Genomic DNA, 16392 nt, shown 5'->3' with positions numbered 1-16392 from the left:
CCTCAAGTTATGTGCAGCTTTGCTGGGTCCAAGAATCAGGCCCACAGCATATCTGGCTTCTTAGATTTTCAGAATATTTTGCTATTTTGTAGGATTACTAGTACATGAAAGTTTTCAGAGTAGCAGCCTGCAAAAAGAAAAGGAGTACTTTGTTAGTCTCTAGGGTGCCACAAGTACTCTTAGTACATGAAAGGTATTCATTGCACGTAGCAGTAAATTCCAAAAACTCAAAAAAATCAGATTTTGCCCTCTCATTCTGTTGTTCTGGCACTGCCGGGTTAAGGTAAGCTTGACACACAGCTCCAGGAATGTGGTATTCCACATTCTGAAGTTCAGAAGCCACTGCTGGTCATTCCAGGTTTCACAAAGATCCAGTCCCATAATGAAGTGCTTATTGGGTGGCCCCAAACATGCCACTCTACTGAGTGCAGCTGCTCCACGAATAAATTCAACAGGAATGGCTAAGTGGTATCAAAGGATGGGTTCTCCTCTGGCAACTCCCTCCACCTACAGATTCCTGTAGTCAGCACTTCAAAAACAGTGCTGCAGCTTCTCCATAGTAATAAAGAGGAGTTCTGCAGTTCAGAATTGCATTGGCACCGACTGAATTCCAACAAATGATGGATGCTCTCAGAATTCCCTCAAATGCCAATAGAAATTCCATAATATGCCCTAAAAATTGGCCACAATGCAGTGATCTTGGAAGTAATGCAAGGGACTCTGGAATACCTTCCCAAACTCTCCATCATGCTAAAATCATTGGTGGTGCTGTGTGGTTACAAGTCTTGAAATGTGATGCTGTTTGTGTCTATTCCTTTAAATCAATTTAAGTTGTATCAGTGCAACTTCTGCAGGCAGACAAGCCCTAGGAGATTTAATAAAATATTTCCATTGCAGCTCCCCACCCTACCCTTTTTATAGTGAATATTCTGTTATCCGCAGGATTTCACCCCATTTTTTTGTTCACACATGGAGGAATTCTGCTTTTGTTTATCAAGCCCAGAAATAGCAATTCCTCCCCCCTTCATCATTATTTGAATCTCCTTTCTTGATGTATTCATAAGATAGAATAACTTTATACTACAGAAGAAGTCAATTTACAGTTTGAAGCAGAGTTCTCTGCACAAGCCTGCGATGTCACCTTACATGGAATGATGAGCTCTGAGGCTCATATGAAATCTAACAGGCATGTGCCAGAGAATGTTATGCTGTCTGTGTGCATGTTGGCAGAGAAACTTGGGGATGCACCTTCTGTAAGTCAGGGATTTATACCTAAATAAGGAGTGCTGCCCATCTCTCTCCTTTCCTCTCCCTCACCTGAACACCAGTGGAAAAGCAAGTAGAAAATTAGAGCAGCCAATTAACTATTAAGTGATCTTATGTTTGGAAAATCCTGAGGGAGAAAGACAGAGAGAGACATCCCAGAGGTAGTGTGGTAGCTAGGAGAAGCCTTAGCATTATGTCTCTATTGGAGTGACATCAAAAGATAGCCGAATAGGCCACAGACTACTTTTCAAAATCAAAGTATATTTATTATTACTGCTAAGCGCCAAAAATGTGCTCTAATTATTGCCAAAATAACACTGCTATTCACAATTATTCATGCACACTGCAACTTAAGTGTAACTGTAGTTTAATATATAGGACTCTGCAGTAAATACCTATATCAGAAAGTGTAAACTGCTATTTAACAATTACAATGTAATGGTTGTGCTCTCCTAGGTGTGATGTGTACCCAATAACACCCCATCTTTAGTGCTGAGTGTAATCTATGCTAGTATGAGGACATAGAAAAAATGCTTGTCAATTTCACCTTCAGCTCACATCTCCTTTCTTGTCCTTAGGCTTCTCCCTTGTATTCTCCTGACTGCAGCCCTTTATGAAACATGATGGGAGAGAACACTTTTGTCTGTCCCCTTTTGATTGAGACTCCTGAATGGAGATAAGGATCCAGACACCTTTTCCTTTTTAACTACCTCTCTTTTGAGGTTAAAAGGATTTGCTCTGTTTGGACTGGCCTGTGAGAAGTTACCAAAACCAATCTATGACTGATATAGGCTTCTTAAAATTAAACAATGTATTGAAAATAGAAAGAAAATTTTAATAAAACAGAAAGATATTTGCAGAAAATATCTAGATTTTAATTGTTCATAAAATAGTTTAGATAAGGTACTCTCTGCTTAGTTACAGAATAAGAGAGGGAAAATGCATTATATTCTTAGAAATTCAGCTATTCTCTTAGATACTCTTGGACCAACAGCATGAGACATTCTCCTTTCTGTGTTGCAATGATCTGCCTGCTGTGCCAAGAGCTCTTTTCCAAATCTTTGATTGGTGATTCAATTCGTGTTAAAGAACACTATCATAACAGGGTGAGTTACATCAGAAGTTCTACAAAGTACTGGTAGATTAAGTGTAGTATCTGGAGAAAGTGAAATTATCTCAGACCTCTGTACAATGTTATTGTTCCCTCTTTCTGATAATAATCCCCCCTAGTTCTGAAACAATCCCCCACCTTCTTGGCTCCAAATCCTGTTTTAAGTAATTTTGATCTTCAAAAGACAAGATGATTGAATTCTGATTTGTACTTCCATTATTCTTGGCTATAGGTGTTGAGGCTTCATAAACTTGCAGTCTGTCTGTGCCATTTTGTGTACTGGGTTCCAAGAGACAGAAAGTATATTCCTCATTAAGGGGCTATGTTCAAAAGCACAAAGGGCAGGTAGGCACCCAACTCCCATTGAAAAATCAGTGGAAGTTGGGTGCCTGACTCCCATCTGTGACTTTGAAAAATCTCTCCCTGTAATCCCTCTTACCAACTTTCACTTGCTATGGAACAAATATTAGTGACATACCACATTCTCTGTCACACTGCTCAGTTCCTTTATGTTAGGGTTGTTTATTTCCTACAAAATTAAGTTCTACTCTAGTACCTGAATGAATGTACAACCAAAGGGAGAAAAAAAGAAGAAATACACCTTAGTTATTGGTCCAATACTGAGACTTGTCAAGTTTCCTCAACTCCTAAAACCAGATCCAAAGCCCTTTAAAGTCAGTAGACTTTGGATCAGTAGACAGGCTCCTAGAGAGCAGAAGATACTCAGTAGCTCACTTTACTTGGTCCTACATTTCTAAAACAACATAAACAACAAAATCTAGCATGGTCAAGAAGGGTCTTATTCAAAGTGTATTGAAAACTCAATGAGAGTTTGGTCACTGACTTAATCCTCAATCCTACAAACACTTACACTTGTACTTAATGTTATTCACATGAGCAGTTGTAGTAGTACTCATGTGCATAAAGTTAAACACATGCATAAGTGTTTGCAGAATTGGAGCATTAAATTGGAGCAGGATCAGGCTTTTGATTTCCCTTGAAACAACCTTTGCATTTTCATAAATTTGCTTCATCACATTTTCCTGAGAAAATATAGTACACAGCCCCATCTAGCCTGTGCCCCAATTCGGCAAAGGACTTACGCATATGCTTACCTTTAACATATTTAAGTGCTTTGCTTAAGAGGATTGGGGTTAATCATATGCCTAAAGTTAAAACATGAAACTACTCACTGCTTTCCTGAACTGTGGCCTAATTGAGAAAGTGCCTGGCAATGACTTGAATATAAATAATTGGATTTACAGTAAATATATTCTTATATATTACAGAAATCACAAGCAGTAAATTAACAATACTCATTTAATTTGCCATAAAAATATCTCAATATATAAATGCTTTAAACTGTATAAGTCAATCCAACTTGAATTAATTTAATTATTTTTCATGGGCTTTTCATTACAACTTTGTAAAAAAATACAATATATTTCGATACTTAAACAAAGTTGTCTCAAGGGGGATTTTGTAAAAAAAACAATAAAAAATGTTTAAGATTCCAAAGCATTACCATATGTAGACTTCAATATTATAAATGCACTTATAGTATATCTCAATATATTAAAAAAAAAACAAATTCTTTCACTTGCTATCAAGCCCTGAATTCAATGTTCTGTTTCCCCTTTAGGAGATGATGATGGCTCTGTATCTGTAAGAATGCAACTGTAATGTCCTAAAAGAGATGCACACTCCCTGGTCAGTGATTATGTCATGAATAGAATGTAGGTCTTCTGCTCTAACCAACAGGCCACATATTTTTGTCAATCTCAGCAGTTGGGCAAAGACTGAGTGGGCCTGGTAATTTAACTACTCTATTACCCACGTTTTCTCCACATTAGAGTTAAGACAGCAGCTGAGTAGTATCAAGAAGCCTGCATTGGCATAACTAAAATTTAGAGGATAGACCGACAACTTTTTTTCAGGTGCTGTCATTCTGGTACCTTTCACAAGTGCTAAGTTATTTAATTGTTACTGTTAAGCATACAATACTGATCAAAATATGCTAAGCATTTTCTAAACACGGAAAAGACAATTTATATTTTAATAAAATGAAAATAATGTTAACCTGTTCACATGGTACATGTGTCAATTTATTACATTCCCAATTAATTCTATAGATAACCTCATTCTATCTTCACTAATTGAAGGACCTAAGAAAAGTGTATCAATTAAAACAAGCACAGCCATTCTCAAAATCAAATCTGCACTTTTTTTATACTGTAGCCATTAGAGGACTGTGTATGAACTCTCCTATACATTAAGATGAATTAACATCCTATGATCATTGAGGGCTAGCTGATATCCAGTAGTTCCCCCGGTCATTGCTATTAACAATGAAGGGGAATTCAAAGCTAGATACCAGGTTTATGACAGGACCCTATTTCTTAATTTCTCTGGAGCGTTAAATAGTAAAAGTGGAGTTTTTTAACAAGACTGTTATTCAACCCACTGAGAAATAGAACCGGTTTTCTAAATACTTTCAGTGTTAGCTTTCTAGTTCAGAAAGAAAATTCTGTGCTAATAAATAACATACATATACTAGACAAATGTTCTGAGGTTTAATTAAAAGTGTAGCTGCTTATTGAATATTATTGGATCCTTATATGTAAAGGGGAAATCTTGTCCAAGTTTGCCTATTTTCTTTTCTTTACACATTTTTTGTAATAATCCCATCTTTAGGAGTTATCAGTTTAAATAGGATAATGTAGAGAAGAATGAATTAGTAAAATTGTGAGTATTTCTGACAAATACTGTGCTTATATAAAATCAGGTATTGTCATTGAGAAAAAAAAACATAATCCCTTTCATTATCATTTCACAGTTCACTGGCATTCATTTTCTAAGGACAACTAATGACTACCTTTGGCTCATCATGTCTGTATTCTATTTCAACATATTGCATTAATACAAAAAATGCTGCCTTAGAATGTTTGCTTAGCATTTGTGTCTTCAATTATATGCATTTCCCCTTGAAGAGATTTGAAAAATTACTATGCTAAAGATAATATAGTTTTATGTAAATAAAAAGCAGGAGCTACAGAATAAGAGATTCCCTAAATAGACATATGACAATGAAAACAGCCTCTCCTTGATGATCTCGGTTTATTTCCATCAGATTTTGGGGACAGAGTAGGAGAAAAGAAGGGTTTTTTCTTAAAACAAATTAGGACAGGGAAGATGTTCAATAGTCAATTGCTTTACCAGGTTTGTCTTGGAAATGGATATCAGACACTAGAATTACACAAGAAATGACTGCCATCTTCAGGAAAGGTTCAACATTGAATCAGCATTTATTCACTGCAAACACACGTTTATTAAAGTTGTGACGAAAAGCAAGTGTAATTCAGCAAAAAATACTTTTCCAAACCCCATATCCCTCTATACAATTAAAGAGAATGAGAAATTCCTGTACCAAATCTCAGGTTTCAGAGTAGCAGCCGTGTGAGTCTGTATCCGCAAAAAGAAAGGGAGGACTTGTGGCACCTTAGAGACTAACAAATTTATTTGAGCATAAGCTACATGCTCAAATAAATTTGTTAGTCTCTAAGGTGCCACAAGTCCTCCTTTTCTTTGTACCAAATCTGACATCGTTTCCGGCCCAATGCCCTCCTCCAGCCTCAAAGAAACAGATCTGAAACATAGGGCTTTACAGGAATTATATGTGGCATACACACAACACAGAGAAACTGCAAATTTAACTCTTTGTGAACATCCGCTGCTTTGATTTCACAACACTGTATTCATGCTGTCACCCCTGAAATTCGCCTGCATTCCTTAACGGTGGTATGTGTGTGTGTGAGAGCGCGCACCACACGCAATTGATACCACTACATAACATATTAATCGTAACAAATGGGGTAGTGAGGACAAGGAGACATAGATCTCTACATCAAACAGGATAATGCTTACGCTGAATAAATCTGCGAGAACTAGAAGACGAAGATGTATTCACATCCTTACTTTGCATTCACCCTCCAAACACACCTCTGGAAGGACGTCCCTGCCTGCTCAGGCCATGGAAGCTAAAGCTGAAATGTGACAAAACCCACAAGCTCCTTTTCCCACCTCCTCACAGAGCTTCCTTCAGCTACATCAATTGCCACTCAAATCCAAATGCTGCATTTTATAAATCCGGATCGCAGGGCAGGCTCATTGGGGGAGGGGGGGGAGGGAGAAAAGAAAGAAAGAAGGTCATTGACGTGCATCTGTTGCTTAATAAATCGAAACGGCGCTGGGAAAGAGATACAGCCTGCGGTTCTTAACGTAGAAATCATCAACTAAACTCATCCTTCTACAAGCTTATGTCAAGAAGAAGGGAAGCAAACCCAAGCTACCAGACAACCTAGCAACCCAGACACCTGCCCGGCCCAGCTCCCACCTAGTCACCGTGCCCCCTGTCTTCCCCAACAAGCCAGCAGAGGTGGTATCGGCCGCATTCTGCTCTCAGCGACACCGCTACAAAACGCGGAGCAAGCCCATTGATGCCCGCTGAGCTAGTCCGGCCGTGCCCCGGTGTCACTGAGAGCACAATATGGCCCGTCCGCCCTGCTGCCTGCCTCTCCACCACTGCACCCTGGGCTATCTCGCCGGAGTCTCGCTCCATGGCAAAACACCATTTGCAGCCCTCAGCATCTGTCGGGTGTTTGCACTCCATGTTGACACACAAGGCTGATGCCCGGAGCAGAGCTCGCGGGTCAGGCCAAGTGGGGAGAGCAATCAGCTGCGCATCAACCTGTCCGGATGCCCCAAGGTCCGGGGCTCTGGGAGGTGTGGGGGAGGGGGAATGCCCTTCCCGCTCCCAGCGCCTGCCGCATCCCCCGGACTTCCCGGGGCACCTCCCCTGCACACCCCAGGCAGGCGCGGGGGAGGGGGCAGCGGGCTGGCACTGAGAGGCTGCCGCCGGAGAACAGCATCCCTACCTCGGTGTCATAGAGCCGGAGGTCCAGCGAGTAGGGGTTGAGCAGGGACTCGTTGCGGATCTGATCCATGGCCAGCTGCACGGCGGGCAGCACGCCCCGGCCGATCTTGCTCTTCTGGTCCTCCTCCGACTGGCTGAGCGGCATCAAGCCCATGATGGAGATCGGCGTGGTGGCGTTGGGGGGCAGCCCGGCCGCCCCCCGGGAGTGTCCCCGCGCCCAGCCCAAGCACAGGAGCAGCAGCAGCATAGCAGGGCAGGCGGCGGCCGCGGCCGCGCGGGGTCTCTTCGGGGAGGGCGGCATGCTGCGGGCGGCGGCGAGGGCGCGGGCTCCCTCACGCCGGGCGCATCGCTGGGTGGCCGCTTCCCCCGGCCAGGCAAAGGGCGGCGGGGATGGGCGCGGGCGACGCCGGGGTCTGCTGCCCGCTCTGCACCGGCACCCCCGGCAATAATCCTCCTGGCAATGGCGCCTCCTCCTCCCCAGGTCCGCCCGCCGTAGCCGGCCGCGGCAAGGCGCGGAGAGAGCCCCCCCGCCCGCAGCGGCCAGAGGGGACCTGCCTCCCCTTGCACTCAGCGCCGCAGCCGGCCCGCGCAGCCCCGCTCCGGCGCGCGGGGGGCGGCAGCCACCATAGCGGAGCCGAGGCACGGCGAAAGGGAAGGCTGAGGAGAGAAGCCCCCTCCGGCGGCCGGGCGGCGGAGGAGGGACGCGGTGCCGCGGCTGTGCCTGCGAGGTCTGGGGGAGACGCTAGTGCCGCATTCCCCTGAAGCAGCCGGCAGCCGCTCGCCCCCCCGCGGCACGCGCCCCGCGGCTCGCCGGACGGGAGAGGCGGGAAGGGACAGGCTCCCCCTTTCCTCCGGGAATCCCAGCCAGGCGGCCCCGCCGCTGCATCCACGCCGCCGCCCGCCGCCGCCGCTGCTTGGGATTGTTGTCACCGGGCTTCTTCCCGCCGCACGGAATCGCTGCTGAGGAGGAGACAGCGGAGTCAGGAGATGCGGGTTTGGGCACCTCCACCAGCCTATAGGAGAGAGAGCGAGCGAGCGAGTGCTTGGGGGCGGGGGGCTCGCTCCTGGCAGCTGTACTCAGTGCCTGTGAATCCGAGATGTCTTCAGGTAGAAGGCTGCGCTGCGACCATAGAGGGACATCTGGAAACGCGGGGGTGTTTGGTGTGTCGAGGCTTTTCCATGGAAGGGCTCCATTTTCAGTCCGACTTTTGGATTAGAAGGAGATCTGTGGAAGCACAAACAGGTCATTACATGTCATGACTGGTATGTTGTCTGCCTGGGTGATTAATACAGCTCCGCATATATTAGCCCCCTCCACGGAAAAATGTTTGTAATCAGCTGGCAAGAACTACCCTTCCCATTGCCCCATTCTACGATCAAAACACTCTCCACACCCTTACAGTCACTATGCAAGCCCATCCTACCAGCATACTCCACCCCATACACCCCTCCCCACACACACTAGCCCACAAAAAATCCACAGACACACTAAGCACACAGCCTCAAACACACCCCACCTCGCAGAGTTCCCTCCATCCCACACAAATATGCAACCAGCCCCCTGCCTAACACCTGGAGTGCCCGCCCACGCAATACTCCGGGCCATATGTATTCTGCCCCTGTAGAATTTGGTATTTTTCAAGAGGCCATGGAATTCACCATTTTTCTGCAGTCTGATGCCCTACAAATTCCCTTTTGTCTCCCTGCTTGCAGCTGCAACTAAATAAATGAATGTTTCAGCAGAATTTAGCGTTGTCTCGGTGGAGTTTAGAGGTTGTTGCCATAGAATTTGGTCCCATTGTGCCTCAGAGAATATGGGCCCTGTACATATTGTAGACATTCATTCACACCATGCAAACACTCCCCAGCCCACACTCACCTCCACATATCTCCCACCTGCACACATACTGCACACTTGATCACACCTGTACACACTATCCCATACCACTCTCACACAGGCACATTTTCCCCTGTGGAACAGAGGGACACTGTACACAGTCTCCTCCCCTGACTATATATTGCAAAGTCCCTCAACAGGGAGGCTTTAACTCAAACCACAAAGAGAGTCCAGGCAGCAATGTAGGTCTGTCTTTGTTTCTTTAGCACTGGAGGTTAACCACACAGGGAGTGATCAAAGAACATGGAGCTATGTACAACTAAATGCTTCAGACTTCTCCCTTTTTATAAATACTAATTCTTTTCCTAAAATCACCAGGGATCTCATTACAGGTTCCACATCATTTCTCTTAAGCAAGATGTTAGCATTGGCCAATAAATCTTACATATATCACATATGTACTGGTGCTATTGTTCTGATAAATTCGAATAACAGGAAATTACATTGATAGATTAATAATTTTAAAGCCGAAGGGAGCCTTATAATCATCTAGCCTGACCTCCTGCATAACACAGGCTGTATAATTTTGCCCAGTAATTCCTGCATCCAGCCTATAACTTCTGGTTGAGAAACAGTATATCTTTTCAGAGTGGTAGCCGTGTTAGTCTGTATCAGCAGAAAGAATGAGGAGTACTTGTGGCACAAGTATATCTTTTAGAAAGATATCTGATCTTAATTTGAAGACTTCAAATAATGGAGATTCCATCCCATCTCTTGGAAAGTTTTTCCAGTGGTTTATTAATTAGTTGTTCCAGTGGTTTAAAAATGTGCATCTTATTTTCAGTTAGAATTTCTCTAGCTTCAGTTTCCAGTCACTGCCTTTGTCTGCTAAATAAAGGAGCTCTTGCTGTCAGAAATCTTCCCCATCTAGATACTTGATCACATCATTATGCACTTTGTAACCTGTCTGATAAACAAAATTGATTGAGCTTCTTGAGAATGTCACTGTAAGGCAGGTTTTTCTGACTTTGAATCATTCTTGGAGGCCTTTTTCTGGACCCCTTGTGATGCTTCCTAGGGGTACCCAAGGTTGTGAGGCACCTCGCTATTACCTGCCCTTAGCACGAGGAAGCCTTGTCTATGCCTGCTGTGGGTGAGCTTCCCAACTGTACCAACCACAGACAATACAAACACTCCTCTCTAGGCCTCGCAGGCCCAGCTGTCAGTGTAGAGGTTAGCGAGAAGCACGCTCCAAACCTCAAGCCCTCCGAGTGTCTCCCTCAAGTGTCCAGCCCCTGACCCTCTGGACACTCTCAGTATTCAGTCTGCTGCTGCCAAAGAAGCAGCACATCCCAGTTTACCAGTTTCACCTCATATCACTACCACTGTTCCCTCTAAGCTGTGCGCGTGTGCGTGCGCACACAGATCCTAAACCCTGCACACAAGGCGAAACACCACGGACACAAAATTTTGCACAGAAGCACAAAAATTTGCACAGAAGACATTTTTTGTGCATACGGCCTGTCAAAAATTAGAGGGAACCTTGATCACCACTCCACTTAACTCACAGCACTTATATTTGTTTGTAGTGAAATCAAATATACATTTATTTAACGAAGCATTGAGATTCAAAGTAAAGTAGCAAGAAGTAAGTTTGAAACAAATGGCTAGATCAGGGGTCGGCAACCTTCGGCACGCAGCCCATCAGGGAAATCCGCTGGCGGGCTGCGAGACATTTTGTTTACATTGACCGTCAGAAGGCACGGCTGCCCGCAGCTCCCAGTGGCCACGGTTCACCATTCCCGGCCAATGGGAGCTGTGAGAAGCAGCGCAGGCCGCAGGGACTTGCTGGCCGCTGCTACCTGCAGCTCCCATTGTCTGGGAACAATGAACCACGGCCACTGTGAGCTGCGGGGGGACGTGCCTGCGGATGGTCAACATAAACAAAATGTCTCGCAACCTGCCAGCAGATTACCCTGATGGGCCACATGCCGAAGGTTGCCGACCCCTGGGCTAGATACAAAATAAAATCATGATGTATTCTAGAGCCTGGATGTAATTAACAAAATAGTCTCATGTCCCTTAGAGTATTGTTCACTCAAAATCCTTGCAGTGCTTTATAGTCAGGCTGGCTGTGACCGTTCTTGCATGAGGCAAGTATATTGTCAGTTTGCCTCAGTGTGTCCCTTTGCACTCCAAGATATGTCAGACCAATCCTTTCTCTTTATTCATAAATAGGACACCCTCCTGATGTTTGTTTCACCCTGTAGATTTCCTCTCTTGTGGATTTCACTCTCGCTCAAGTTACACCTGGCTCAGTATGAAAATAGGCATGCATTGTGAGGCATACAATATACATTAGATATATGACCAGACAGGGGGATACCTTCTGCTTGAGAGGACCATTTCTGAGATGCATCACCTCTTGCTGAACTGCCTCAAATCCAAGAACTTAAGAGCATAATTTTCAGTTTATTTAACAAATACACCAGTGGATTACTGGCTTTCAGTAAAAACCCCATATGCCACCCTTTGGTGAACTATTATGCAGATATGACAGATCCAGATGGCACCAATGGGTCCCCGAGTCAAACCTTTCCAGTTCTTCAACATCCTTTTAGAAGTGTTGGCACCAGAACTGGATATTGCAGTGCTGTTTACAGAGGTAATACCACCTCCTACTCCTAATTAATATTCCCCTCTGTACTTCAAGAATAGTCTTAGCCCTCTTAGCCACAGTATTGCCTGGGATCTCATGACCACTAGATTATCCACCATGACTCCCAAATCCTATTCAGAGTCACTGCTTTCCAGAATGCAATTCCCTGTCCTGTAAGTGTGACCTATACTCTTTGAGCTGGATGAAAAAAAGATGTTAGGTGTTTTGACACTGAGCGTCACAAGGCCTAACTTGTAGATGCCTAGAAGTTGCGATTCACAAAACCTGAGTTAGGCACCTAGGCTCCTTATATAATGAATGGTGACAGATATGCACCTCAGACTGTGATTCAAAAAACCCAGTGCTCTAGGCGGGGAACTGCCTAAACTAGCCATTCGGTGATGTTGACCAGAGGGGATGTATGCTAAGCCCTGTTCCTCTTGCTGAGCTAGGCAATAAGTCCAGGCTGTGGGGAGGCATCAATCTCTGCTTGGGTTTCTCAGCTGTGAATGCTCTCCTGGAGTTAGACACCTACAACCATTTTAGCAAAAAGCTAAGTAGGGGAGGTGCCCACCTTAGAGCTCAGTGTTTCAAGCACTCACCTGGGATTTGGTAAACCAAGGTTCACTTTCCCCCCACCCTGCCTTCTTTGCCAAAGTGGGAGAAAGAATTTGAATAGAAATCTCCCACCTGTCAGGAAAGTGAGCACACCCCTGAGCTATGGGATATTCTGATAAGTGGCTTTCTTAGCCTCTCCTGTTGAAGCTGTTCCATTGTGGATGCATAATGAAAGAGTGGTTAGAGTAGGGGGACTAGACCTGGGGTCTCCCACGTCCCAGGTAGGTGTCCTAGCCACTGGACTACAGAGTCATCCTCAGTGCACAAGCAACCTTAATCTTGGCATTTCCTAACATTTGAGTGTTTTACTTTGAAATCTTAAATACGTTCTTTTTTGAAATGTTGGGCTAGGTGTACATAAACCCCAGAGGAAAAGGAGATGCTGTTGACCCCTTAATCCCAAAAGCCTGGCACCAAGAGCATTCACCTGGGATGTGGGAGACCAGATTCAAACCCCCCACTTTAGAGCAGGGATTTGAATCTGGGTCTCCTACATCCCAGGAAAATTCCCTAATATCCAGGTATTCTGGGATAGGTCTTTTTCAGTCTCTGCTGTTGAGCTGTTCCGCTTTGGATGAAATAATAAATATTCATTGGGCCACAGAGAAAGAATCAGAGAATGTTAGGGTTGGAAGAGACCTCAGGAGGCATCTAGTCCAATCCCCTGCTCAGTGACTCTAAAACCTGATGACTAAGGCATTTACCTAGGACAGGGGACTCCAGGCTTCCAATCCCTTCTCTAGGTGAACAGTTAATCAGTTATTCAAAGTGGAACAGCTTCACTAGGAGAGACCCCAGGAGGGCCTGATGGTGAGGGCACTCATCTGACTTCAAGTGTCTGCTATATTGCTGATTTCACTTCCTTTCTTAACCAGGATGTTTTTTTAACCAAAGTAGCCTTCTTTTATGATTGTAGAATTGTATTTTTGGACTTCTAGTAAAATAGTCTTACACAATTATTTTCAAAAAGAACGAGGAGTACTTGTGGCACCTTAGAGACTAACTAATTTATTTGAGCATAAGCTTTCGTGGGCTAAAACCCACTTCATCGGATGCATGCAGTGGAAAATACAGTAGGAAGATATATATATACACACATACACACACACAGAGAACATGAAAAAATGGGTGTTCCCATACACACTATAATGAGAGTGGTCAATTAAGGTGAGCTATTATTAGCAGGAAAAAAAACCCTCTTGTAGTGATAATCAGGATGGCCCATTTCCAACAGTTGACAAGAAGGTGAGAGTAACAGTAGGGGGGGTGGGAAATAAACATGGGGAAATAGTTTTACTTTGTGTAATGACCCATCCACTCCCAGTCTTTATTCAAGCGGGCTTTGTTGCAAGGATAGGTTCCTAGGTTAGTGTTTTTGTTGCGTGGTGTGTGGTTGCTGGTGAGTATTTGCTTCAGGTTAGAAGGCTGTCTGTAAGCAAGGACTGGCCTGTCTCCCAAGATCTGTGAGAGTGAAGGATCGTCCTTCAGGATAGGTTGTAAATCCTTGATTTGTGCTGGAGAGGTTTTAGTTGGGGGCTGAAGGTGACAGCTAGTGGCGTTCTGTTACTTTCTTTGTTGGGCCTGTCCTGAAGTAGGTGACTTCTGGGTACTCTTCTGGCTCTGAAAATCTGTTTCTCCACTTCAGCAGGTGGGTATTGTAGTTGTAAGAACGCTTGATAGAGATCTTGTAGGTGTTTGTCTTTGTCTGAGGGGTTGGAGCAAATGCGGTTGTATCTTAGAGCTTGGCTGTTGACAATGGATCATGTGGTGTGGTCTGGATGAAAGCTGGAGGCATGTAGGTAAGTATAGCAGTCAGTAGGTTTCCGGTATAGGGTGGTGTTTATGTGACCATCGCTTATTAGCACTGTAGTGTCCAGGAAGTGGATCTCTTGTGTGGACGGTCCAGGCCCGCTGCCAACTCTGTCCACATATCTATTCAGGGGACACCATCACAGGACTGAATCACATCAGCCACACTATCAGAGGCTCATTCACCTGCACATCTACCAATGTGATATATGCCATCATGTGCCAGCAATGCCCCTCTGCCATGTACATTGGCCAAACCGGACAGTCTCTACGTAAAAGAATAAATGGACACAAATCAGACATCAAGAATTATAACATTCAAAAACCAGTCGGAGAACACTTCAATCTCTCTGGTCACTTGATTACAGACCTAAAAGTCGCAATATTACAACAAAAAAACTTCAGAAACAGACTCCAACGAGAGACTGTTGAATTGGAATTAATTTGCAAATGGGACACCATTAAATTAGGCTTGAATAAAGACTCGGAGTGGGTGGGTCATTACACAAAGTAAAACTATTTCCCCATGCTTATTTCCCACCCCCCTCTACTGTTACTCTCACCTTCTTGTCAACTGTTGGAAATGGGCCATCCTGATTATCACTACAAAAGGCTTTTTCTCCTGCTGATAATAGCTCACCTTAATTCACCACTCTCATTATAGTGTGTATGGGAACACCCATTTTTTCATGTTCTCTGTGTGTGTGTATGTCTATATATATATATCTTCCTACTGTATTTTCCACTGCATGCATCTGATGAAGTGGGTTTTAGCCCACGAAAGCTTATGCTCAAATAAATTTGTTAGTCTCTAAGGTGCCACAAGTACTCCTCGTTCTTTTTGCTGATTCAGACTAACACGGCTACCACTCTGAAACCTGTCACAATTATTTTTATTTTTCTGTTTAATTTTCCCCTCTCAATCAGTTTGGTCATAATTGTTTTAGCCTTGGGAAAATGCTCATTTTAAATATATATAATTGCTAGGGTATATTCTGTGTGCACATAATTAATGTAATCAGGTCATAATCAGTTACACAAAACCATCAATTTATAGTTCAGTGATCAATTCATATATATCTATGAGAAATGAGGTCTAATATAGAATTACCTTAAATTGAATTAATAGTTTTTTTGCTAGAAAATTATCATCTATTATTTTATTAGAAACTACAAGAATGTTTTACTAGTAGCAGGATGAGACCTGCAGCATATGTCCCCCAGAATGTAATTCCCCAGAATAACACAGGTCTTCTTTCTACACATTACTGGTTGATGCTTAAGGAGGTGCTTAGGCTCATCTGTTTTCTTATGTGGTGGTCAACAACAGGTCTATACCAGTACCTCCTTCTTATGCTTTCTTAGTTAGCATATTGATTCATAAGCACAGCAGGTCCTATGCTTCTGAGTTGTCAATAAGTCTAAAATAGGTAATGGCATCTTTGATGTAGAATGCTACCCCCAACCCCTGCTGCCTGCTCTTTCCTTCCTAAAGAGGGTATATCTAGCATTTTAGCATTCTAGTCATGTGAATCCTCCCACCCGGATTCAAAGTAATAACAATTTTGCCAAATATCTTCTGATAAATTATTTCCAATTTCTCTCATTTGTTACCTAGTCTTCTGGCACTGGTATACAGGCAGTTAAAGAATTTATTCTCTTTACATTTCTTGACACCTTTATTACATTCATGATATCTTGAGCGTGAATTATATGTCTGAGCATACAATGGGAGATGGCCCAATACTCTGCAAAATGAAATAGTCCTATGTTACACAACTTACCAAGACAATGATTCACCTCCAGTACCTTCTGCTGTCTGTTCTTGCTTTGTGAAATATGAAGTATCTCTCAGAAGATAACCTGTACTTTCTACTCCTTCAGCTCCCTTTTGAAATCCCTGAGGTTTTTAATAATCCGTGAAGTATCAGTGGAGCCATGTAATTCATGCCAGTATGTACCATACTATTGTATTCATAAATGTGTGCATACAACTGCATGCTCCTAACTTTAAAAATCTCTCCTTAGACGTCTTGATAAGTGTATCTTTATTTCTTCACACCCCTTCCAAACTGTGTGTATTACAACAAAATAAATCAAATTAAACTACAAAAAATCTCCAATTTAAAAGTTTTTAGAGCATCCAAATACAATAAAAT

The 16392-nt window shown here is 43.6% G+C and overlaps 1 protein-coding gene across 1 annotated transcript in view; it reads right to left on the bottom strand.

Moving 5' to 3' along the window:
- The window catches only part of GABBR2 (gamma-aminobutyric acid type B receptor subunit 2), an 813006-nt gene extending 805395 nt beyond the window's left edge, over window positions 1-7611 (bottom strand). The window contains exon 1 of the mRNA XM_074945100.1: window positions 7312-7611. Coding sequence (XP_074801201.1) covers window positions 7312-7611 — 300 coding nt within the window. The remainder of the gene's footprint in view (window positions 1-7311) is intronic.
- Window positions 7612-16392: the final 8781 nt, after the last annotated feature.

Source organism: Natator depressus, chromosome 2, assembly GCF_965152275.1.
Source record: "Natator depressus isolate rNatDep1 chromosome 2, rNatDep2.hap1, whole genome shotgun sequence".
NCBI classification, from domain to species: Eukaryota; Metazoa; Chordata; order Testudines; family Cheloniidae; genus Natator; species Natator depressus.
Note: the sequence above shows the minus strand (reverse complement) of the source record. Positions and strands in the feature narration are given on the sequence as shown.